General features: G+C 42.3%; 1 protein-coding gene across 2 annotated transcripts in view; it reads left to right on the forward strand.

Annotated features, from left to right (window-relative positions):
• Positions 1-18,148, forward strand: part of grin2db (glutamate receptor, ionotropic, N-methyl D-aspartate 2D, b) — a 60,761-nt gene that overhangs the window by 38,280 nt on the left and 4,333 nt on the right. For both annotated transcript variants that reach the window (XM_082552412.1, XM_082552413.1), the window contains exons 7-15: positions 1,918-2,123; positions 2,712-2,880; positions 4,239-4,392; positions 4,850-4,975; positions 7,467-7,696; positions 8,051-8,211; positions 11,624-11,693; positions 11,784-11,901; positions 15,822-16,057. In XM_082552412.1, the coding sequence (XP_082408538.1) occupies positions 1,918-2,123; positions 2,712-2,880; positions 4,239-4,392; positions 4,850-4,975; positions 7,467-7,696; positions 8,051-8,211; positions 11,624-11,693; positions 11,784-11,901; positions 15,822-16,057 (1,470 nt within the window). The remainder of the gene's footprint in view (positions 1-1,917; positions 2,124-2,711; positions 2,881-4,238; positions 4,393-4,849; positions 4,976-7,466; positions 7,697-8,050; positions 8,212-11,623; positions 11,694-11,783; positions 11,902-15,821; positions 16,058-18,148) is intronic.

The following is an 18,148-nucleotide window of genomic DNA, read 5'->3' on the forward strand; positions in this document are numbered from 1 at the left end:
GAGTGCACACACTCATGAAGTTTAGTAACTTCAGGTCACTGCAACAAGCCCAGGTACAGTTTACCGACGGATGGGTGCAGGACCTTGAAATGCACCGTGTAGAACGAAAGACCATCGTACGTATCATAAGTTTACCAGTCTCACAAATCGTCGTCATAAATACACATTCGTTAACCGTTTATTAATAGGACCTTTGAGCTCAACGGTAATTAATCAGTAGTGGAAATAATTTCTGCTACCCATCACAGAAATGTAGCAGTGACAATAATATTGTATGCTGTAATCGTACTGGGCAATTAGTGATACAAAAACCTGTTTTATCCTGTGAATAAAAGTATATGTTTTTGTCAATGTACCATAATAACAGAGGCGAAACGCAATATTGTGTCAGGACAATTCACTATTTATGCACAATAAATAAAGGAGCATAGCGCGACAATTTCTGTTCAGCGCCAGACTTGCTTGTAACCTATATCACCAATTATGTTATGAAAATGACGTATTAACTACTAAAAAACACTGACCTTCGTGTAAATGCTTGGAGCAGACTAACCTGTGAGCTGGAGTGTTCTGGGACGTTATATTTGATCTTTGAATGGCTGAAATCCAGGCCATCCGTCGCATCTTTGTTACTTCGGAAACATGGCTTGAACAATTTCTCTTCAACGTCGTAATCCGATAACAACCGATCTCTTTACCCGTCGGCTTCCCGTGGCTGTCATGCGACCGGCTATTGCAGTTAATAATACAACGGCTTCTTGACATTTTTGTGTTTCTTTTTATCGCTGTGTGACTGAGTTCAATTGAAAGCCTGCGTGCGCTAGTACCTCTTGCCACGAGTTCCCAGAATCCTTTGCGGTTTTACCCCTGAATGACATCACATTTTCAATCTCTATATAATATGCATGTTAAGTTTTATATTTGGGGTGAAATATCAAGTCTTTTCAAGTAAACCGGTTCAAGTCCAATTCAAGTCCCAGGTCATTGGTGTAAAAGTCCAAGTCAAGTCACAAGTCTTAGAACATTTTTTCAAGTCAAGTCTAAAGTCATAAAATTAATGACTGGAGTCTGACTCGAGTCCAAGTCATGTGACTCGAGTCCACACCTCTGTTAATAACAATTCATGATCTGACAGGAATGAAACTCGGTCGTGAATTTCAGAGAAAGGTACAGCCACAGTGTTCAGTCAGACACTGAAAACTTCACAGTGCTACTGGGAAACGTCCACAGGTGCATAAAACACAGCCTAACAGAAATACTCTGAATTTCTAATGCAGATTATATGCACATGGACACACATAAATTTATAAAGTAAATGGGAAAGAGAGTGAGTCTAACAAAGTTCTCTGAAATATTTTGTTACTTGTTATTAAGGTTAATTCAACCCTCCTGGCCAATCAGAATCCAGACTTAATTTGAGATAACTCATGAATGAACTGGAATACTGCCATCTTACACCTCTTGCTTCTCTGCCAAGGTCACACATTTTTATCAGCCTTTCAACCAGATGCCCAGATACAAGATTAAAATCAGCCCTTGCTTCCAACTTTCTTGCAGATCGGTGAAAAAGACAACCCCAGAAATGGGCCTGAAAAAAGCCTTAAAGATAGCAGCGGTTTGAGCCAAATTATCTTCTGAGATTAGTGAACATTCTGTTTCCAAAAATGGTTACACAAACTGATTCTGTTACACATTTGGAAAACGCTCGTTTGAATTACTTGAAACATTAATCCAAGTTAATTTAGCTATTACTTTCTAACAAGTCTTGAGACAATGTGAATATGACCTGTCTAAGTTTTTTCTAATGCTTTTTAATCTATATGGGAAAGATTACGTGCTTATTTATCATTACAACTAAAGGTCTTTTGCACTAGAGTACTGCACTTCCTCTAATGTTTCTCTTGTCTGTTCCCCTAGGTAGGCTGGTGGGAGAATGGCGTGCTGAGGTTACGGTACCCAGCCTGGTCCCGCTACGGGCCATTCCTTAAACCACCCGATGATGCCCAGCACCTGCGTGTTGTCACACTGGAAGAAAGGCCATTTGTCATTGTAGAGCTTGCAGACCCTGCATCTGGAACCTGCATCCGTGACTCAGTTCCCTGCAGACGACCCCTTAATGCCAGGTTTGAAAGCCTTGAAAGGAAGAGGGAGAAATGTAAAAGAAATAACTCACGTATTTTATTATGTATGTGATGTGATTATCTTTTCCATACCTTATTTTTGGACACTTTCATTTCAAAGATGGTGGTACTTTGGGAAAAGAAATAACGGAGGGTAATCTAATTGAAAGGAGTACTAGAGACTGCTTTATTTACTAGTGTTTGGAATGGAGTTCCTAAGCTCTCATGATGCCATCCAATTGAGGTGACATCAGTCACCTATCAAAACTGTGGTCTCTTCACTCCCTGGCCGTAATCAATAACAGACTGCTCTCCAGAGGATCAGTGGAATGACTCAGGGGTCTGGAATCAGATATGACCACAGTGGAGCTTTATGGTTCATCAGCTTCTGAAGGAATGACAGCACCTATCCTGCACAGGTCGATCAAACCTGTCAACAAGTGCTTGGCCACAGTACTCCGTTTTTGTGACCATATCCAACTGTCTTCCTTTCCTTTCCTTACCTTTCCTTAAAGATTTTCACCTTTAAAGTTTTACTATGATTATTTTTTGCTATTATCTTTTACTCTCTATGCTGTGTCTTTTTCATAGTGCCATCCATGAGGGTGTGGCTCCAATGAAGCAGTGCTGCAAGGGTTTCTGCATTGACATCCTCAAGAGATTGGCCAAAATAGTCGGCTTCACCTACGATCTTTACTTAGTGACCAATGGGAAACATGGGAAGAAAATTGATGGGGTTTGGAACGGCATGATTGGAGAGGCAAGTCTTTGTGAGTGTGTGTGTCTGTAAGCCCGTGGAAGCTCCCGGTTCTGCCTGTCTGCCTTTGTGAGCAATGTGTTCTCAATGTCGCTCCCGTATCACTTGTGCATGTGTGAAAAGGGTGTATGTGTGTGTGTGTGTGTGCCTCTGCATATTTGAGTTGCATTTTCGGTCAAGTAGTAGCATTCCTCAGTGTGTGGTCTCGCGTCCTGGGTGACCAGTTAAACGCTAAGTGTCACATCAATCGCTGTGAGAGTTATGGCCACTTAACCACTGCTAGCAATCAGACAGCTGTCATTTATTACACACTGCAGCAGGCGTGCACACACACACACACACACACAAAACAGAACGCATACTGTATTAGAGAGAAAATAACTCACGGTTAAACAAATTAGAAGGACAAGCATAATGTGTAACACATGCAGTGAGCTCACTCTCCTACAAACGCGTCCCGACAGTGTGTTATCTGCAGAGACACATCCTTAGTCACAAACGCGCACACACAAACACACACTCTGTCAGATACCCCCTAGCTGGTAGTCCTTGATATTTTCGTGGTAATATAGTTCATCATCCACCATCAAGTAAAGATACAGAGATGCTGGCAAGAAAATGAAAAAAAAAAAAAAGAAGCATGCACAGACAGACAGAAAAGCATGCACACATCCTCACACACCAGCCGAGATCGATACGGGAGCTGCTGTTTCATTGAAGCGCCCTGCTGTTTCTATCTTTGTCCCAGAGGGAACTTGCCAAACGCCAGTTGTCACAGGTTCCAAAACAGTTCCACTGCGCTCTCCTGCTCTATCATTTATAACTTGAGCCCGTCTGTCGAATCTATTTTTTACATGCAAAAGGGCAAGCGAATTTTGTTTTCTCAAACTAATGTCTGTCTTTTGATCAGATGTTCCAAAGCCGGCCATTCTTTGATCAGGTAATCCAGAGACTTGGCAAAGTTGAGAGGAGGGTGCTTTGCTTTCCACTTCGCTTCATTTTTCTGCTGATTTGCTCTGAAGAGCGAATGTGCCATGTCTAATGTAGATTAACATTTCACTCATACAATCAGCGGACACAGCGGTTTTCAGGTTTTTGCTAGATGGTGGCAGGGTTGAGAAGCGTCCTAACTCATTTTGTATGCTAAAGGGATGCTGAAGAGACACGTGTTCAGTATTTGTACAAGACCGAGTTTCTCATGCAGGCAAGTTTAATGATGTACAAAGGGTCAAGGTGTGACTTGTCAACCCGAAAACCTTCTGGACCGAAAAGGATGGGCTTTGTCTAGCTGTAACAGGTACACGATTTACTCATAATTACAGCCGATTTATTTCTTAGCGGTGCTGTTTGTCCCCCTTTAGGTGGTGTACAAGCGGGCGGATATGGCCATTGGCTCGCTGACTATCAATGAGGAGAGGTCAGAAGTTGTGGATTTCTCCGTGCCCTTTGTGGAGACGGGGATCAGTGTCATGGTCTCCCGTAGCAATGGGACTGTATCGCCATCAGCTTTCTTAGGTAAGAGGCTGTGTTTGTGGGCGGCGTGTAGCTGATGTACAGAATCTAATCTAATTGTGGAGTGCTGAGTTTGCATAACACGCCCCAGCCTTTGGTTGCTAGTTCTTTACATCAAGATTAGCCATTAGTTTTTCTTAGGTTCACGTCTTCTTAACTTTTACTTTCACTCCGTCAGCAGACTCCAGGCTCCAGCGGGAGAATAGTGTTATGGGCCTATAGACTGCATTGAGATGATTGTAAAAAAAAAAAAAAAAGAAGAAGAAAGAGAAGAGAGTGTGTTTATGGGCTTTTGGAGAATATATTTGCTCCAGTGGTTTTTATTTCTCTGCATATATAGTCTCCATTATGGGCTAGATTTATGAAACATTCTTGTTTCTTATACTGATAATGACAGTTACAGTAATTTAATAATGCAATAAGAGTACAAAAAAGTGCATGTTTTTGTTTTTTTCCACAGAGCCCTACAGTCCAGCGGTGTGGGTGATGATGTTTGTCATGTGCCTGACCGTCGTGGCTGTGACTGTCTTTATTTTTGAGTTCTTCAGCCCCGTAGGCTACAACCGCAGTCTCCAGACCGGCAAGAGTGAGTGATGAGTCCAAGCTGTCTGTGTTTAATGCATCTCTGTGAAGTCCATCACTGTTGCCAAATAAGATAAGATAAGATAAGATAAGATAAGATAAGATAAGTCTTTATTGTCATTGCACAGTCATACATAGTACAGTAGTACAATGAAATTGGAAAAACTGTCCTACGTCGGCACTACATATAACACAACACGACACGATATGACACATCACAACGTAACAAACAACACAACACAGTATATTAACTTAGTATAAAAAAGAAGAATAAGTGTATGTGTATTGCACACTGTTATTATTGCACATTAATTATTATTGCACCTTGTTATAAATATAAATATTATTGTTATCGTTTTAAACATTGTTACCTCCCCCTAAAAAGTCCAGGGAGGTATCCAGTCAGGTCAGCTATTTACATTGATCAGGGCTATTGCCCTGTTGTAAAAGCTGTCCTTGAGTCTATTTGTTCGGGACCTCAGCAGCCTGAACCTCCTGCTAGACGGCAGCAGCTTAAACACCCGGTGTCCTGGGTGTGTGCAGTCCCGTAGGATGCTGCGTGCCCTCTTGAGACAGCGAGTGCTGTACAGGTCCTTCAGGGAGGGAAGAGGATGTCCAATGATTTTTTGGGCCATGTTGATGACCCTCTGGAGTGCCTTTCTGTGTGCTGTGGTGCAGCTGGAGAACCACACACCGATGCAATATGTCAGCACACTTTCAATGGAGCAGCGGTAGAAGACGGTCAGCAGCTCCTTCTTCAGGTCCATTTTTCTGAGGATTCTCAGAAAGTGGAGACGCTGTTGGGCCTTCTTTAAGACCGCAGAGGTGTTAGAGCTCCATTGGAGGTCTGTGTCTATGTGCACACCCAGAAACTTGAAACTGGAGACCCTTTCCACGCACTCCCCGTTGATGCTGACAGGCTGCAGCTCGGACTTCCTCCTTCTGAAGTCAACTACCAGTTCTTTTGTTTTGGTGGTATTGAGGTCCAGGTTGTTGTCTGCACACCAATCTGACAGCCTCTGAACTTCAGCTCTGTATGCAGTCTCATCTCCCCCTGAGATGAGCCCCACCACAGTGGTATCATCTGCAAACTTGATGACTGTGTTGTCTGGGTGGGAACTAACACAGTCATGTGTGTACAGAGTGTACAGTAGGGGACTCAGTACACAGCCTTGTGGAGAGCCGGTGTTGAGGCTGAGGGCTGAGGAAAGATGAGGCCCCACTCTAACTCTCTGTACACGGTCTGAGAGGAAGTCTCTGATCCAGCGGCAGGTGGTGGAAGGAAGTCCAATTTCCAGCAGTTTATCTATTAGTCTGTCCGGGAGTATCGTATTGAAAGCAGAGCTAAAGTCAACAAAGAGCAGCCTGGCGTAACGGCCCTGCACTTCCAGGTGAGAGATGGTGGTGTGGAGCGTTGTAGCAATGGCATCTTCAGTTGATCTGTTAGCTCTGTATGCAAACTGGAGCGGGTCGAGTGTGGGTGGCAGGCAGGACATGATGTGACGTCGGACCAGTTTCTCAAAGCACTTCATTATAACAGGTGTTAGAGCAACTGGTCGGTAGTCGTTGAGGCTGCTAATGTTAGTACGCTTTGGCAGTGGGACAATTGTGGCTGACTTTAGGCACGGCGGGATGCAGGACTGGGACAGTGAAGTGTTGAAGATGGATCAAAATGGATCAAAAGAAGAAACATTAAACACACTCCTGGAAAACTGGTTCAAAAAAAAAAAAAAATCTTAGTCACAATGATCTTATGAAAGCATCTGATTGTTTTTTTTGTTTTTCGCTGTCTCGTTAGTTAGCTGTTGCATTAGATGGGGAAAAAATCGATGTGTATTTTGAATCAGCTGCCATGAATCTTTAGCTGTCAGTGTAGCAAAGAGGAAATTATACCTACAGTATACTGAACTCCTTCCAAGTATTCTCAATACCGAAGAAGCCATTTATTATTCAGCAGCATAGTTTGTACCCCTGTGATATTCAGTATGCCTGATGCCTTGGTCCAATACCCAGCCTGGCTCGCCTCTTTTACTGCATGATTGCTGTGTTCTACATAAATTTACTCCTCTGTCATCCTCCCATATATCCCTCTTATTCACTCTCGCCTCTCTTCTTCCTGCCTCCTTTATTCCCGCTGTGTAAAGGCAGGAGTGTTTGAGTCCTTTTGAATAGTGTTTTTGCACCAGGTGGTTTGTTTGATCGTGTAGCAGATGAATTGATATCTGCCATCTACGTAACGTATAGGCGCCACCTTATGAGGTTTGTTGTCAAAAGAAAATCTGCAAGGTTTCCTTTTTCATATGCTCCGAGGCTGTTTTTCATTCAGACGCGTTTAATCTGAGTCAGCCACGTCATTTACAGATGCCTGTGAATACACTTGTGCTGAGTACTGGCTGGATCACTTCCTAGAAGTAAATATAGTGTTACAACTGCTCTTTTTAAACTGAAAGATCTTCTTTTTAATTTCTTCTTTTCTTCCTTATCTTTCTGGACAGAGGCTGGAGGGTCTACTTTCACTATAGGAAAGTCTGTCTGGCTTTTGTGGGCCATTGTCTTTAACAACTCTGTGCCAGTGGAGAACCCAAGAGGAACCACAAGCAAGATCATGGTGCTGATTTGGGCCTTCTTTGCTGTCATTTTTCTGGCCTCCTACACTGCTAACCTGGCTGCCTTCATGATCCAGGAGGAGTACATTGACACAGTGTCAGGCCTCTCGGACAAGAAGGTACTTCATGGCTTGAATACTGATTAAGCAGAAAAAGCAGAAGGAGAATTAAAGTATTAGAGTGAGCTAAATCCCATGCATTTGAATGTTAAATTGATTAAAGCACAGGAATTTAGAAATGAATAAAATCTCATTTAACAGAACTCAATTACCACAGTTCTCGAATACTTAAAAGACAGTCCTAAATACTAATTTAAGTCCACAGACTGCTCTCTTTTCAAAGATTTGACTGTGCATGGAGTGTTGTAAGTTAGTCTGGAGAGTGGACAGAAATAGGTCAGACAGATTGGTGCACAGCCTGGTGTGTCTCATGCCCCTTCCGTCTCCCTCCCTCGTCTCCCTTTGCTCTGCTAGTTTCAGCATCCCGAGGAGCAGTACCCACCTCTGAAGTTTGGCACGGTGCCCAACGGTAGCACAGAAAAAAACATCCGCTCCAACTACCCAGACATGCACCAGTACATGGGAAAATACAACCAGAAAGGAGTGGAGGATGCCATACTGAACCTCAAAACCGGGTCTGTCTGCCATGAACCTTTACCTTTGTCTTACTCCACTCCTCTCTCACTCCTTCATCCATCCGTAACTGCCTATCTAAATAGAGTAGCAGGGACTTTGGGTAAAAGGAGGTGCGCAGCCTGTCCATCACAGGGTTAACGTGGAACGACACATCCACACCTGCAGCCAATTAAAAATCACTCACATGCTTGTCTTTGGGCTGTAAAAGGAAACCAGAGTACCTTAAGAAAACCCGCACATGTGCAGATACCCCACTCAACAAGCAGACTGGAACCCAGAGCCTTCGTTTTGTGAAGTGACATCCACTGGGCCAACATGCCACCTGGTTTGCACATGCGCTCATTTTTGTAAAATGTCCTCAAATTTAACATAAAATCATTTGCCTAAGACTTTAAGGGGACAACAGATAAATCAATATATATTATTACATATCAAAGCAAGTATACAGTGCTCTGAAAAAGGTTTTGCCCGCTTTTTTCTTTTTGTATATTTGTCACACTACATATTTGAGATCATCAGACAAAGTTTAATATGGGCAAAGACAACCCGAGTCGATGCAAAATTCAGTTTTTGAATAAAGATTTAATTTCTTAAGTGATTTTTCAGCCTACCTCATTTTGTCAGAGAGGCTGAACTTAAAGGATTTCTTGATTCAACAGGTCTAGCAGTTATCAGGCCTGGGTGTGGCTAGTGAAATCCAATCCAGCTTTCTAAATATGTGGTTAATCACAGCTATTTTTATAATTTAACAAGGGAGGAAATTACTTTTCCACAGAAGCTCAGGCAGGTTTGAATCACTTTTTTCTCCGATTCAAAAAAGCACTGTGTCACAATCTAAAGAAACAGCTGGGAAACAAAGTCACTGACATCTATCAGTCTGTAAAGGATTGCACCACCATTTCTAACCACTGCGAACCACAGTGAGAGCCATTATCCACAAATGGAGAAAACCTGGAATGGTGGTAAAGCTTCAATGGTGAAAAATGGCATCTGTGTGAGAGATCCTAGCAAAAACTACTGTTTGAAAAATATTCTGTGGACTGATGAAGAAAAAGTTAAACTTTCTGGAAGGCTTGTATCCTGTTACATCTGGTGTAAAACTAACACAGCATTTCATAAAAAGAACATCACACCAACATTCAGGCATGGTGGTGGGAGTGTGATGGTCTGAGGCTGCTTTGTTGCTTCAGGACGACTTGCTGTCATTGAAAGAACCACAAAATCCTGAAGGAAAATATAAGGCACACTTAGATTATGCAGCAGGAGAATAATGGGAAACACACTAGCAAATCAACCTCTGAATACCTCAGAAAAAGGTTTTGTTGTGGCCCAGTCAAAGTCCAGACTTAAATCAGATTGAGATGCTTTGGCACAACCTTAAATCCTTCCAGTGTGGCTGAATGAAAACACTTCTATAAAGAAGAGTGGGCCAACGTTCCTCCACAGTGAAGTGAAAGACTCATTGCCAGTTATCGCAAACTCTTGATTGCATTTCTTGCTGCCAAAGGTGGCACAACCAGTTATCAGGTTTAGGAGGCAATTACTTTTTCACACAGGGCCAGGTAGACTTGGATGGCTTTTTTCCCTTAATAAATGAAAACCTCCATTTTGTGTTTATTCAGGTTATCTTTGTCTAATGTGATATTGTGCTAAATATTGTCTAAAATTAAAATGAGTTGGATGCTCTGAAACATTTAAATGTGCTAAATATGCAAAAAATAAGCAAAGATGAAGGGGGTAAATACTTGCCCGGTATACTTAACTTGATTTTCTCGATCTTTTTCACTGCACTTAGATTAAGCTTAGATATATATTATATAATGAAAATATTCTACCACATGGGATATTCAGCAGCTGTTGTTTATCTTTAAATCTCACAAAAAAAAAAAGGCCAAATCAGTTTGTTTCCTCAAGACAATAAAAAACAAACCAAGCTTTTTTTTCTCCAATTAGTGAAATCTTTTAGTTAATGTTATGTCAGGATCATAGAAAGCATGGAAGGCAGGAGACCAGCAGCAAGATCCTTTACAGAGCAAAACAGGCATCAGTAGCCATGGATGACATTTATTAATTCAGAATGTCACGAGTGGCATGAAATGGAGGAGGTGGTTTGCAAAGTGGTTTGCAGAGAAAGCAGCACTTCTGTGCAGGTTGAAGCATCTCAGATAGCGTGTCCCAAATTTGCCAGTGAGATGTGCAGCAGGCCAAACAGCTGTGCTATCAGCTGATGGGAGTTTGAGCTGGAATCAGTGGCCTGCGTTTGCATAAATGCAGGTTCCTCCTTGACCTGGGAAGCTGCAGTTGACATTCAACAAATCCGTGTGTTTGAAACGCCTCTGGCACGTTTGTTTGCGTCGGACGGAATGGAAATAGTTGCAGCAATGAACGACAGCAGATGTGGCCTGCTGTCACTGTTTGCTCCGGGTTTTTAATGTTCTCAGTCTCACACCAGCAGGCCATCACACACTCATTCTTTTCAACTCCAGCTAACGTTTCACATCTTTTGTCACACTTCATGCTTTCCCGCAAAGAGTCTCTCACCTTTACTCTTTCCCTTTCTCTCTCCACCTTTGCCGCTATCTCCACCCACGCACGCAGTGCAAACAGCATTTCCCTCTTCAGTTTCTAGTAGAATCTCTATCACCCGTCATGTGTTGGATAATCCCAGTTTACTTTATCCTAAGCTTCTGTCACCCCCCCTCCCCCATCAGCCCCCACTGAATCTTGCCTTGACACCACAATTATAACTCAGTGTTAACATGCAAAAGAATGAGGAACACCTGCTTTTCTCCAGCAGCTTTCTCTTCTGCTCCTCGGTACTTATCTTTCCCTTCTCCTCTTCATCTGCCCTCCTATGTCGCCATGTCTTTTCTTTCTCCTCCTTTTTTTTTTGGTCCATTCTTTCCCCTCCCAGTGTGCTTTCTCAGTGTGTCTGTATTTAAACTTTATAATCCTCATCACTCTCTAGCTCTATCCCATGTCTTTTCCCCCCTGAAGTGTGTAAATCTCTCCCCCCTCTCTCTCACTCCCTGTCACAACGCTCTCCGCACCGTATAAATCCCCATCCTCCTCGTCCCCTCCGCTGCCGCCACCACCATCCCGCTCCCTCTTACCCACACATCTTTTCCTGATCTCTGCCTTATTTTATTCTCCTTGTGTTTTCACTCTTTCCGCCGAACCTGCTTTACTATTCCACTCTTCTTCCCTTTTCTTGTCATGATTTAACTTTTTATGCCCTCTCTATCATTCTGTGCGCCTGTCTGCTATATATTTTTGCACCCTAACTCCCTTCCCAGGTACATTGCGGCGCTATACCTTTATATCCCCTCTCTTGCCTCAGTCAGTCTCTCCATCCCTTTGCTCTTGTCTCCCATTAAATGATGAATGAATTCTCCCTTCATCCCTTTACAGGAAACTGGATGCCTTTATTTATGACGCTGCAGTACTGAACTATATGGCTCGGAAGGACGAAGGTTGTAAGGTGAGGACTTTTTACTCACACGTATGTGCATGCGGCATGCATTCACCTCGGTGGGTTTCTCAAGTTCTGCTCGTTGTCCTCTCTTTCAAGGTGATGACCATAGGCTCGGGGAAGGTTTTTGCCACCACAGGCTACGGTATCGCCCTGCACAAAAACTCACGCTGGAAACGTCCTCTTGACCTGGCCCTGCTGCAGCTGGTGGGAGATGGTGAGGACTGTGAGGAGGGGAGGGGTTCAGATGAAAATAATTAGGACAATGCAGGAGCAAAGAGAAGGTTACAGTAAAAATGAAAAGGATACCCAGGGGGTAGATGAATGAGAGGATGTGGAGTGGTGGACGGGGGGAGTGTAAGGTGTGTGGAGAGGCTGAAGGCTCTAAGGTGTTTTGATTGTGACACAGGGAATAAGAGTGCGTAGGAGAGGGCTGATGGCACTTTTAAAGAGGTTTGCACATCTCTTTATTGGCCAGAGGAGAGGAGGAGAAACAACAGAGCAAGAAGAAAATTGTTTTGTTTGTTTGTTTCTTAGCAAAAATGACTTGATTGTGTTGATGTCTGCCTCCCCCACTGTCTCGCTACTCTCGTACAAACCTGTCTGAATTTCTCTGGCTTTCCTTTTCTCCCTGTTTGAAAAGCTAACAGAAAAAAAAAAGATTTACTTGTGTGAGTCACTGTTGTAAAAAAAAAAAAAAAAAAAGAAAGTCACAACTTGTGTGGTGGTGACAGATTTATACCTATTGCAGATTAGCTGAAACTGACATACAAAGTGAGGAAGTGTGGCAAAAAAGTGAAAAGAAACACCTGAAAATGCTCTGAATAGGAAAGTAAAACGAGGTATAAAAAACAACTATCATTAAATAGAGATGTTATTAGTGCGCTTTGTCTACTTTACACACTCGTGATTAGCACATGAGAATCAGTTTTTAGTCGTCGGTACACTAATGCTTGATTGTCATTTTACACAGTCCGCCACACACGTTTATTGTCTCAGTCGGATGCCGCTTGTTTGGCTTTTTCTCGTGTTTTAAATCAGCTTTGCTTATGGCGTGGCGGACAAAGCCCTTTAGCTGTTTCTGGCATGCAGACGCTTTAGCTGCTTACACACTGATAATGCCAATTTGGTGCCAAGATCTATTAAATAAGACTGGCGTCTGGAGCTGAATAGCTGGACCTGGAAAAGGATGCGAGTGTGTGTGTGTGTGTGTGTGTGTTAGCTAGAAAAATAGGGAGCCCAGACAGCCTTGACATGCAGTGTTTGTCATTTCTTTTAATTCTTGATAGATTTCCTGGTCCTTGCTTATGTTCATTGTAGCACAAACCCTTAACAGCTGTGCACGCTGGATGGATCTAGTTACAGGGTGGTGTTGAATGTTGAGAATTGTAGTTGTAGGAAGGCATTATTGGAGTGGATTACTAAGGAAGAGGATTAGTTTGTTTGGATGCGGAGAGCAGCAGGGGGTGGGGGGTTGGGGGGCTCGCATTCAGCGTGCCCTCAAAGGCTGCATCTCAACAATCGCCCTGCGGCTCAAGGACTCAGCGTCGCACCTTCAGCGGGGCTAAGTCGTGTCACAGTGTTACATCATTATTGTACCATGCTGTGTTTGAGTGCTATCATTTTTTTTTTTACAACTGAATTAGAGGATAGCAGAGCACCCGAGATACTTTCCACTGCTTTCTCCAATGTGAGCACATTGTTCTCCTTGTTGTCACCTCTTGTGATTCATACCACAGCTTTAAGAGCTGGTCCATTGATCTCACTACAACGTTTTTTCGTGATAAATCAAAACTGCTGAGTAACAAGATTTCCCTTTCCCCTTCTTATCAGATCCACTCCTGTATTTTGGATAGTATCATGATTTTGATTCTAATAATATATTATTCAGTGAGTAGATATTAAAAATGTGAGAAGCTGGGTTTTTAGCTCTTGGCTGGCAGATTTTTAATTTTTTTTTCCCCCAGAAATCTTGCAATGAATGCAGAGAGGTTTGTCATGTTGCGATAAAAGCATGGGATTGTACGGGTCATGGTTTGCTGCTCAACAGCTGTGGAGCTCAGTGTCTCTGGACATGTCTGGCATGATGCCCCATCTGGCACAGTGCAAAATGCAAATGTACACTTGCACATTTACATATGCACACTCGCCCACACACTTAGACACACACACACAAATACGTTTTTCTCTTATTAAATAATGTCTTTGTGGTGCGCTGCCAGCTCCGTGTTTGCAGTGTCGCCAGCTCTACCTGACCTGACCTGCCAGAAACGACATAGGTAGTGTGGATTTGACACACCTGTCAGATTTGGCAGACCTGAGCTGGCTGTGACTTAGAGGCAGAGACAACCGCCATCATAAAGGTCTAAGGGAGAGAAGAAACATGCACATTGAAAAAAGAGTCCAATTCATGAGGGAGACGAAGAAGCACAAGATGAATCACTCGGAGTCAAATGGCAGCGGAGCCAGGAAATGAGAGCGAGAGATCGGAGAAAGCATTCAGCTGAGACTTGTGAAGTACAGGACACTTGTGGGACTACCTGTTTATCTGCACCCTCAAGTAAGATATTTGATGTTTCCAAATCGGGCTCCTGTTTGGACACACAACTGCCACTGAAGGTCAATAATTCCAATGAATTCTCCACAGTGGGGACTACATTATAGAGTTAAAAACAGACATTGTGTCTAAAAAAGTGTGAGCATAAGATAAGACAGTGAGTTGTTACCTTAAACTGCCAGCGGGCTGCAGTAGCAGTGTGTCCATCTGTTGATGTAGCTGGACGCTACGGCCTGTTGGCTGATGATGTTCTACAGGAGACACATTAACCAGTTCACACAGATGACTGCATCAGCTTCATCTAAGCTACGCGAGCAGGGCTAATGATGGCACAAATGAAAAGGCAAAAGGTTGAGTTTTCGAAGAGAAGTGCAGTGTTACGACTAGATGTGTGACTTGTCAGCTTTTAAACTCTGCTCTTGCTTTTCATTTGAAATAGTTCAGAGAGTGCAGTGTGCAGTGAAGGCAACTTCATACCTGGTTATCGCAGCACTGCTCATCGGGCCGTTGTTATTAGTGCGACAGAAAGCTCTCATTATGACTTCTGTTAGTCATGATATAACTCTAACATGAATCATGCGCCGCATCTTGTAAATGATCAGCACTATGGTTACACCAGTAACCCCTGTAGCCAGTCACACATTTAGCCTGGAAACTCAGATTTGTTAAGAAAAGATATAGTTATGGGTAAAAAGTTGGTTCTCGGTTGGTTATTAGATGGGGATCTTAAAACCCCCAGAGCTTACCACCTGGGTGAGGATCCTGACCATCCCTCCAGCACAATTAACTGATTATGATCTTCTCTCCCCATCTCTGCCATTTTCTATCAAATCTCTCTCTTCACATTTTTCCTCTTTTTCTCTCCTCCCATCCTCTTCAAGCTGAGGAGCGTTCCACTGTTTGTCATGATGACACAATCTCACACAGCCCTCCATCTCTGTTTTCCTTCTTGCAGCCCTCTCTAACTCTGTCTGTCTCATTCTCCCTGACACGTTCGTGGACGGAGAGAGAATGCCGTTCCTCCTCTCTCTTTCTAAGGCTCCCTCATTACCGCTCTTACACTTTTCCATGCTCGCTCAACCTATCCAGCCATCTCACTGTGGCTCCTGGTCTCTCTTCTCTTCTCCTCATTTACTCTGGGTTACAATGTTGAGATTAGGTTGTCGATGCCATTTTGCTTCTCAGTGCTTCTTCATTGTTTTGGACCCTCTCCCCCTCTCTGTCTCAGTCCCCTTTCTCTTTGTTGTTTTGGACTCTGTTCTTTGTATTGCTGACCTCTGACCTTGAAGTGTCACCTTGGATAATGGGCAAAAAACAAGCCTACAGACCTGTACTTCAGTGCTTATCTATCTATCTATCTATCTATCTGTCTGTCTATCTATCTATCTGTCTGTCTATCTGTCTGTCTATCTGTCTGTCTATCTGTCTGTCTGTCTGTCTGTCTGTCTGTCTGTCTGTCTGTCTGTCTGTCTGTCTCCTTAAACTAACTAAAATCCTATTGTCTCTTTCCCTTCATTCCCTCTACTTTCACTCGCTACCTCCCTTCTCTTCTATCCTTTATCCTCATCCTTCCCTTCCAGATGAGATTGAGATGCTGGAGCGCCTCTGGCTGTCAGGTATCTGCCATAATGACAAAATTGAGGTGATGAGCAGTAAACTGGACATTGACAACATGGCTGGGGTCTTCTACATGCTGCTGGTGGCTATGGGCCTCAGCCTGCTGGTGTTTGCCTGGGAACACTTAGTGTACTGGAAGCTGCGCCACTGCATGGCCACTAGTTCTGGAAAATTGGACTTTCTCTTGGCAATCAGCAGGGTAAGTGTTTTCCCCTTCGTGTGTTGGGTTTTTTCTTAATGTGCAAACATGTTAAATTTCTCACTGTTTTGAAGACATTCTGGCTGTCAATGTGTTTTATGTCCATGTGTCGACGGCCATTTTCACCCTGAAAACCTCTTTTTGTGCTAAATCTGGCAACATGATGGTAGACAGAAGGCTGTGCTTGTCACCATCTGAACACACATGTGTAAGCATGATCCTGTGTGTGACCTTTCCTGTTACTAAGCGTGAGTGTTAGAAATTGTGAGCTTTGGGGTCATTTCAATTCCCCTCTGTCAATTCAGGAGATTAATTGAAATTCAATTCTGCTCACATACTGGATATCCTCTTCCTCTGACAGTGACCTTGACAGAAACAACCGACTCCATGTATGTAATTATTGTAGCTTCACTGACAAATTATCCATTTCCCACTACTGTGGTCTCAGTTTATGCATTTATGAATGCATTTTATTAACCGTGCTGCGCACAGCTGTACTTATAAATAGTAATGAATGTAAAACTGAAAACGGCAAATTTGCATTTCTTTAAAACACCGTAAGTTTATGGATAGCGTTTTATTCTTACGCGCTCCATTCTTATTCTGTTCTGCTCTTCCTCGCTCCTTCATTATCTTTAATGTAAGCTACATATACAGTAAAATACTGTGCCTTTTGTAACTTTTGTAGCTGTCACTTTTAGGGGGTTTAGTCAAACAGTTTGCAATGTAAACTGCCATCGTTCTTGAGGTCCTCACCCACAGGAGCATTTCCAGGATTTTAGAGTAAAGCAGCAAAAGCAAATTAGAATATTTAATCAGAAATAAAATCAGTGTAGCAAATTGGCACAGAAAACACTGGGCATGATTTTCAGACTGCACCCCTGTGTGCAATTACAGATTTGTTAAGTGAAAAGTGATGATGCACAAGTTTTAAAATATAATTTTGTGTTAGATAATTGTTTTGCAAAATGTGGGAAAAAGTATTAAGACTTTTATTAATAAAAGTTATAATCCTACTTAAGTTTTATAATCAAAATATATCGAAAGTACTGAAAGTAGTAAAGCTCATTATGTAGAATGGCACTTTTCAGATTACTACATATGTATCTATATATGTATTACTGGATCACATTTATTGATCATTTATGTGTGTATATATCTCACTGATTTTCCAACTGCTGATGATTTTAATTACTTTTATATATGATTGAACTTACTTAATATGGCTGATGTAAAATTGCAATTGATTTGCAAAATAATAAGAAACTAAAGGTTTAAAATAAATGATATGAACTACAAAGTAAACTATTTGGATCCAAAATATAGTAGAGTAAAAGCAGAAAGTAGCATAACATAGAAATAGTTAAGTACAATTACAATAAACCTTTAGTAAAGTACTTGAGCAAATGTAGTCATTTCCATTCTGCCTGGATCTGTCCATGCTGTTATCCAGTGGTGTTGGGCATTATAAGATTAACAGCACTCTAGTCAAGTGACATTGGAGGGGAGCTTTATTGCTATTATAGCGGCATGATAAGACACTGAAAAGAAGCAATGTAAAAGTGGAATGCAGAGCGTGGATGTAAACGCTGAAGTGGGTTATGGGACAGGCTACCCCCAGGAGGCTTTTGTGACAGCCATGGTGGAGAAATGGAACGCTCACTTGATCAATGAGCTGCTAAGCTACCAGCTGTTAGCTATTGGAATGTTAGCCAAGCTTTCTGGTGAAATTCACAGTTAACAGTTTAACATATTTTTGCGGTGTTGTGGCAAGCATGTTGGTACAATAAGAATTGAGAAATAGCTTATCTGGGTGTTGAATGGAATGCTAATTAGCCATGTGGAGCTGTGGCGTTTAATACCTGATTAAAGCATTGCTAATCTAGTGACAGCTTAAATGTTTAAAGATGCTTCAGGTGAGGAGGTATGAAACAAACCGTGAATTTAAAAAACTGTTACATCCCTAATATACTTACATTTATTCCCTCTTCAAAGCAAGATTTAATTAATTATGTCCTGATATTTATTTGGGAGAATACATTTGATTCTTTAGCCTTTTAAGTGACTAGTTTTGTATTTGTTCTCTCTTTG

This window comes from Aulonocara stuartgranti (assembly GCF_965226115.1).
Source record: "Aulonocara stuartgranti genome assembly, chromosome: 11".
In the NCBI taxonomy this organism is placed as follows: Eukaryota; Metazoa; Chordata; class Actinopteri; order Cichliformes; family Cichlidae; genus Aulonocara; species Aulonocara stuartgranti.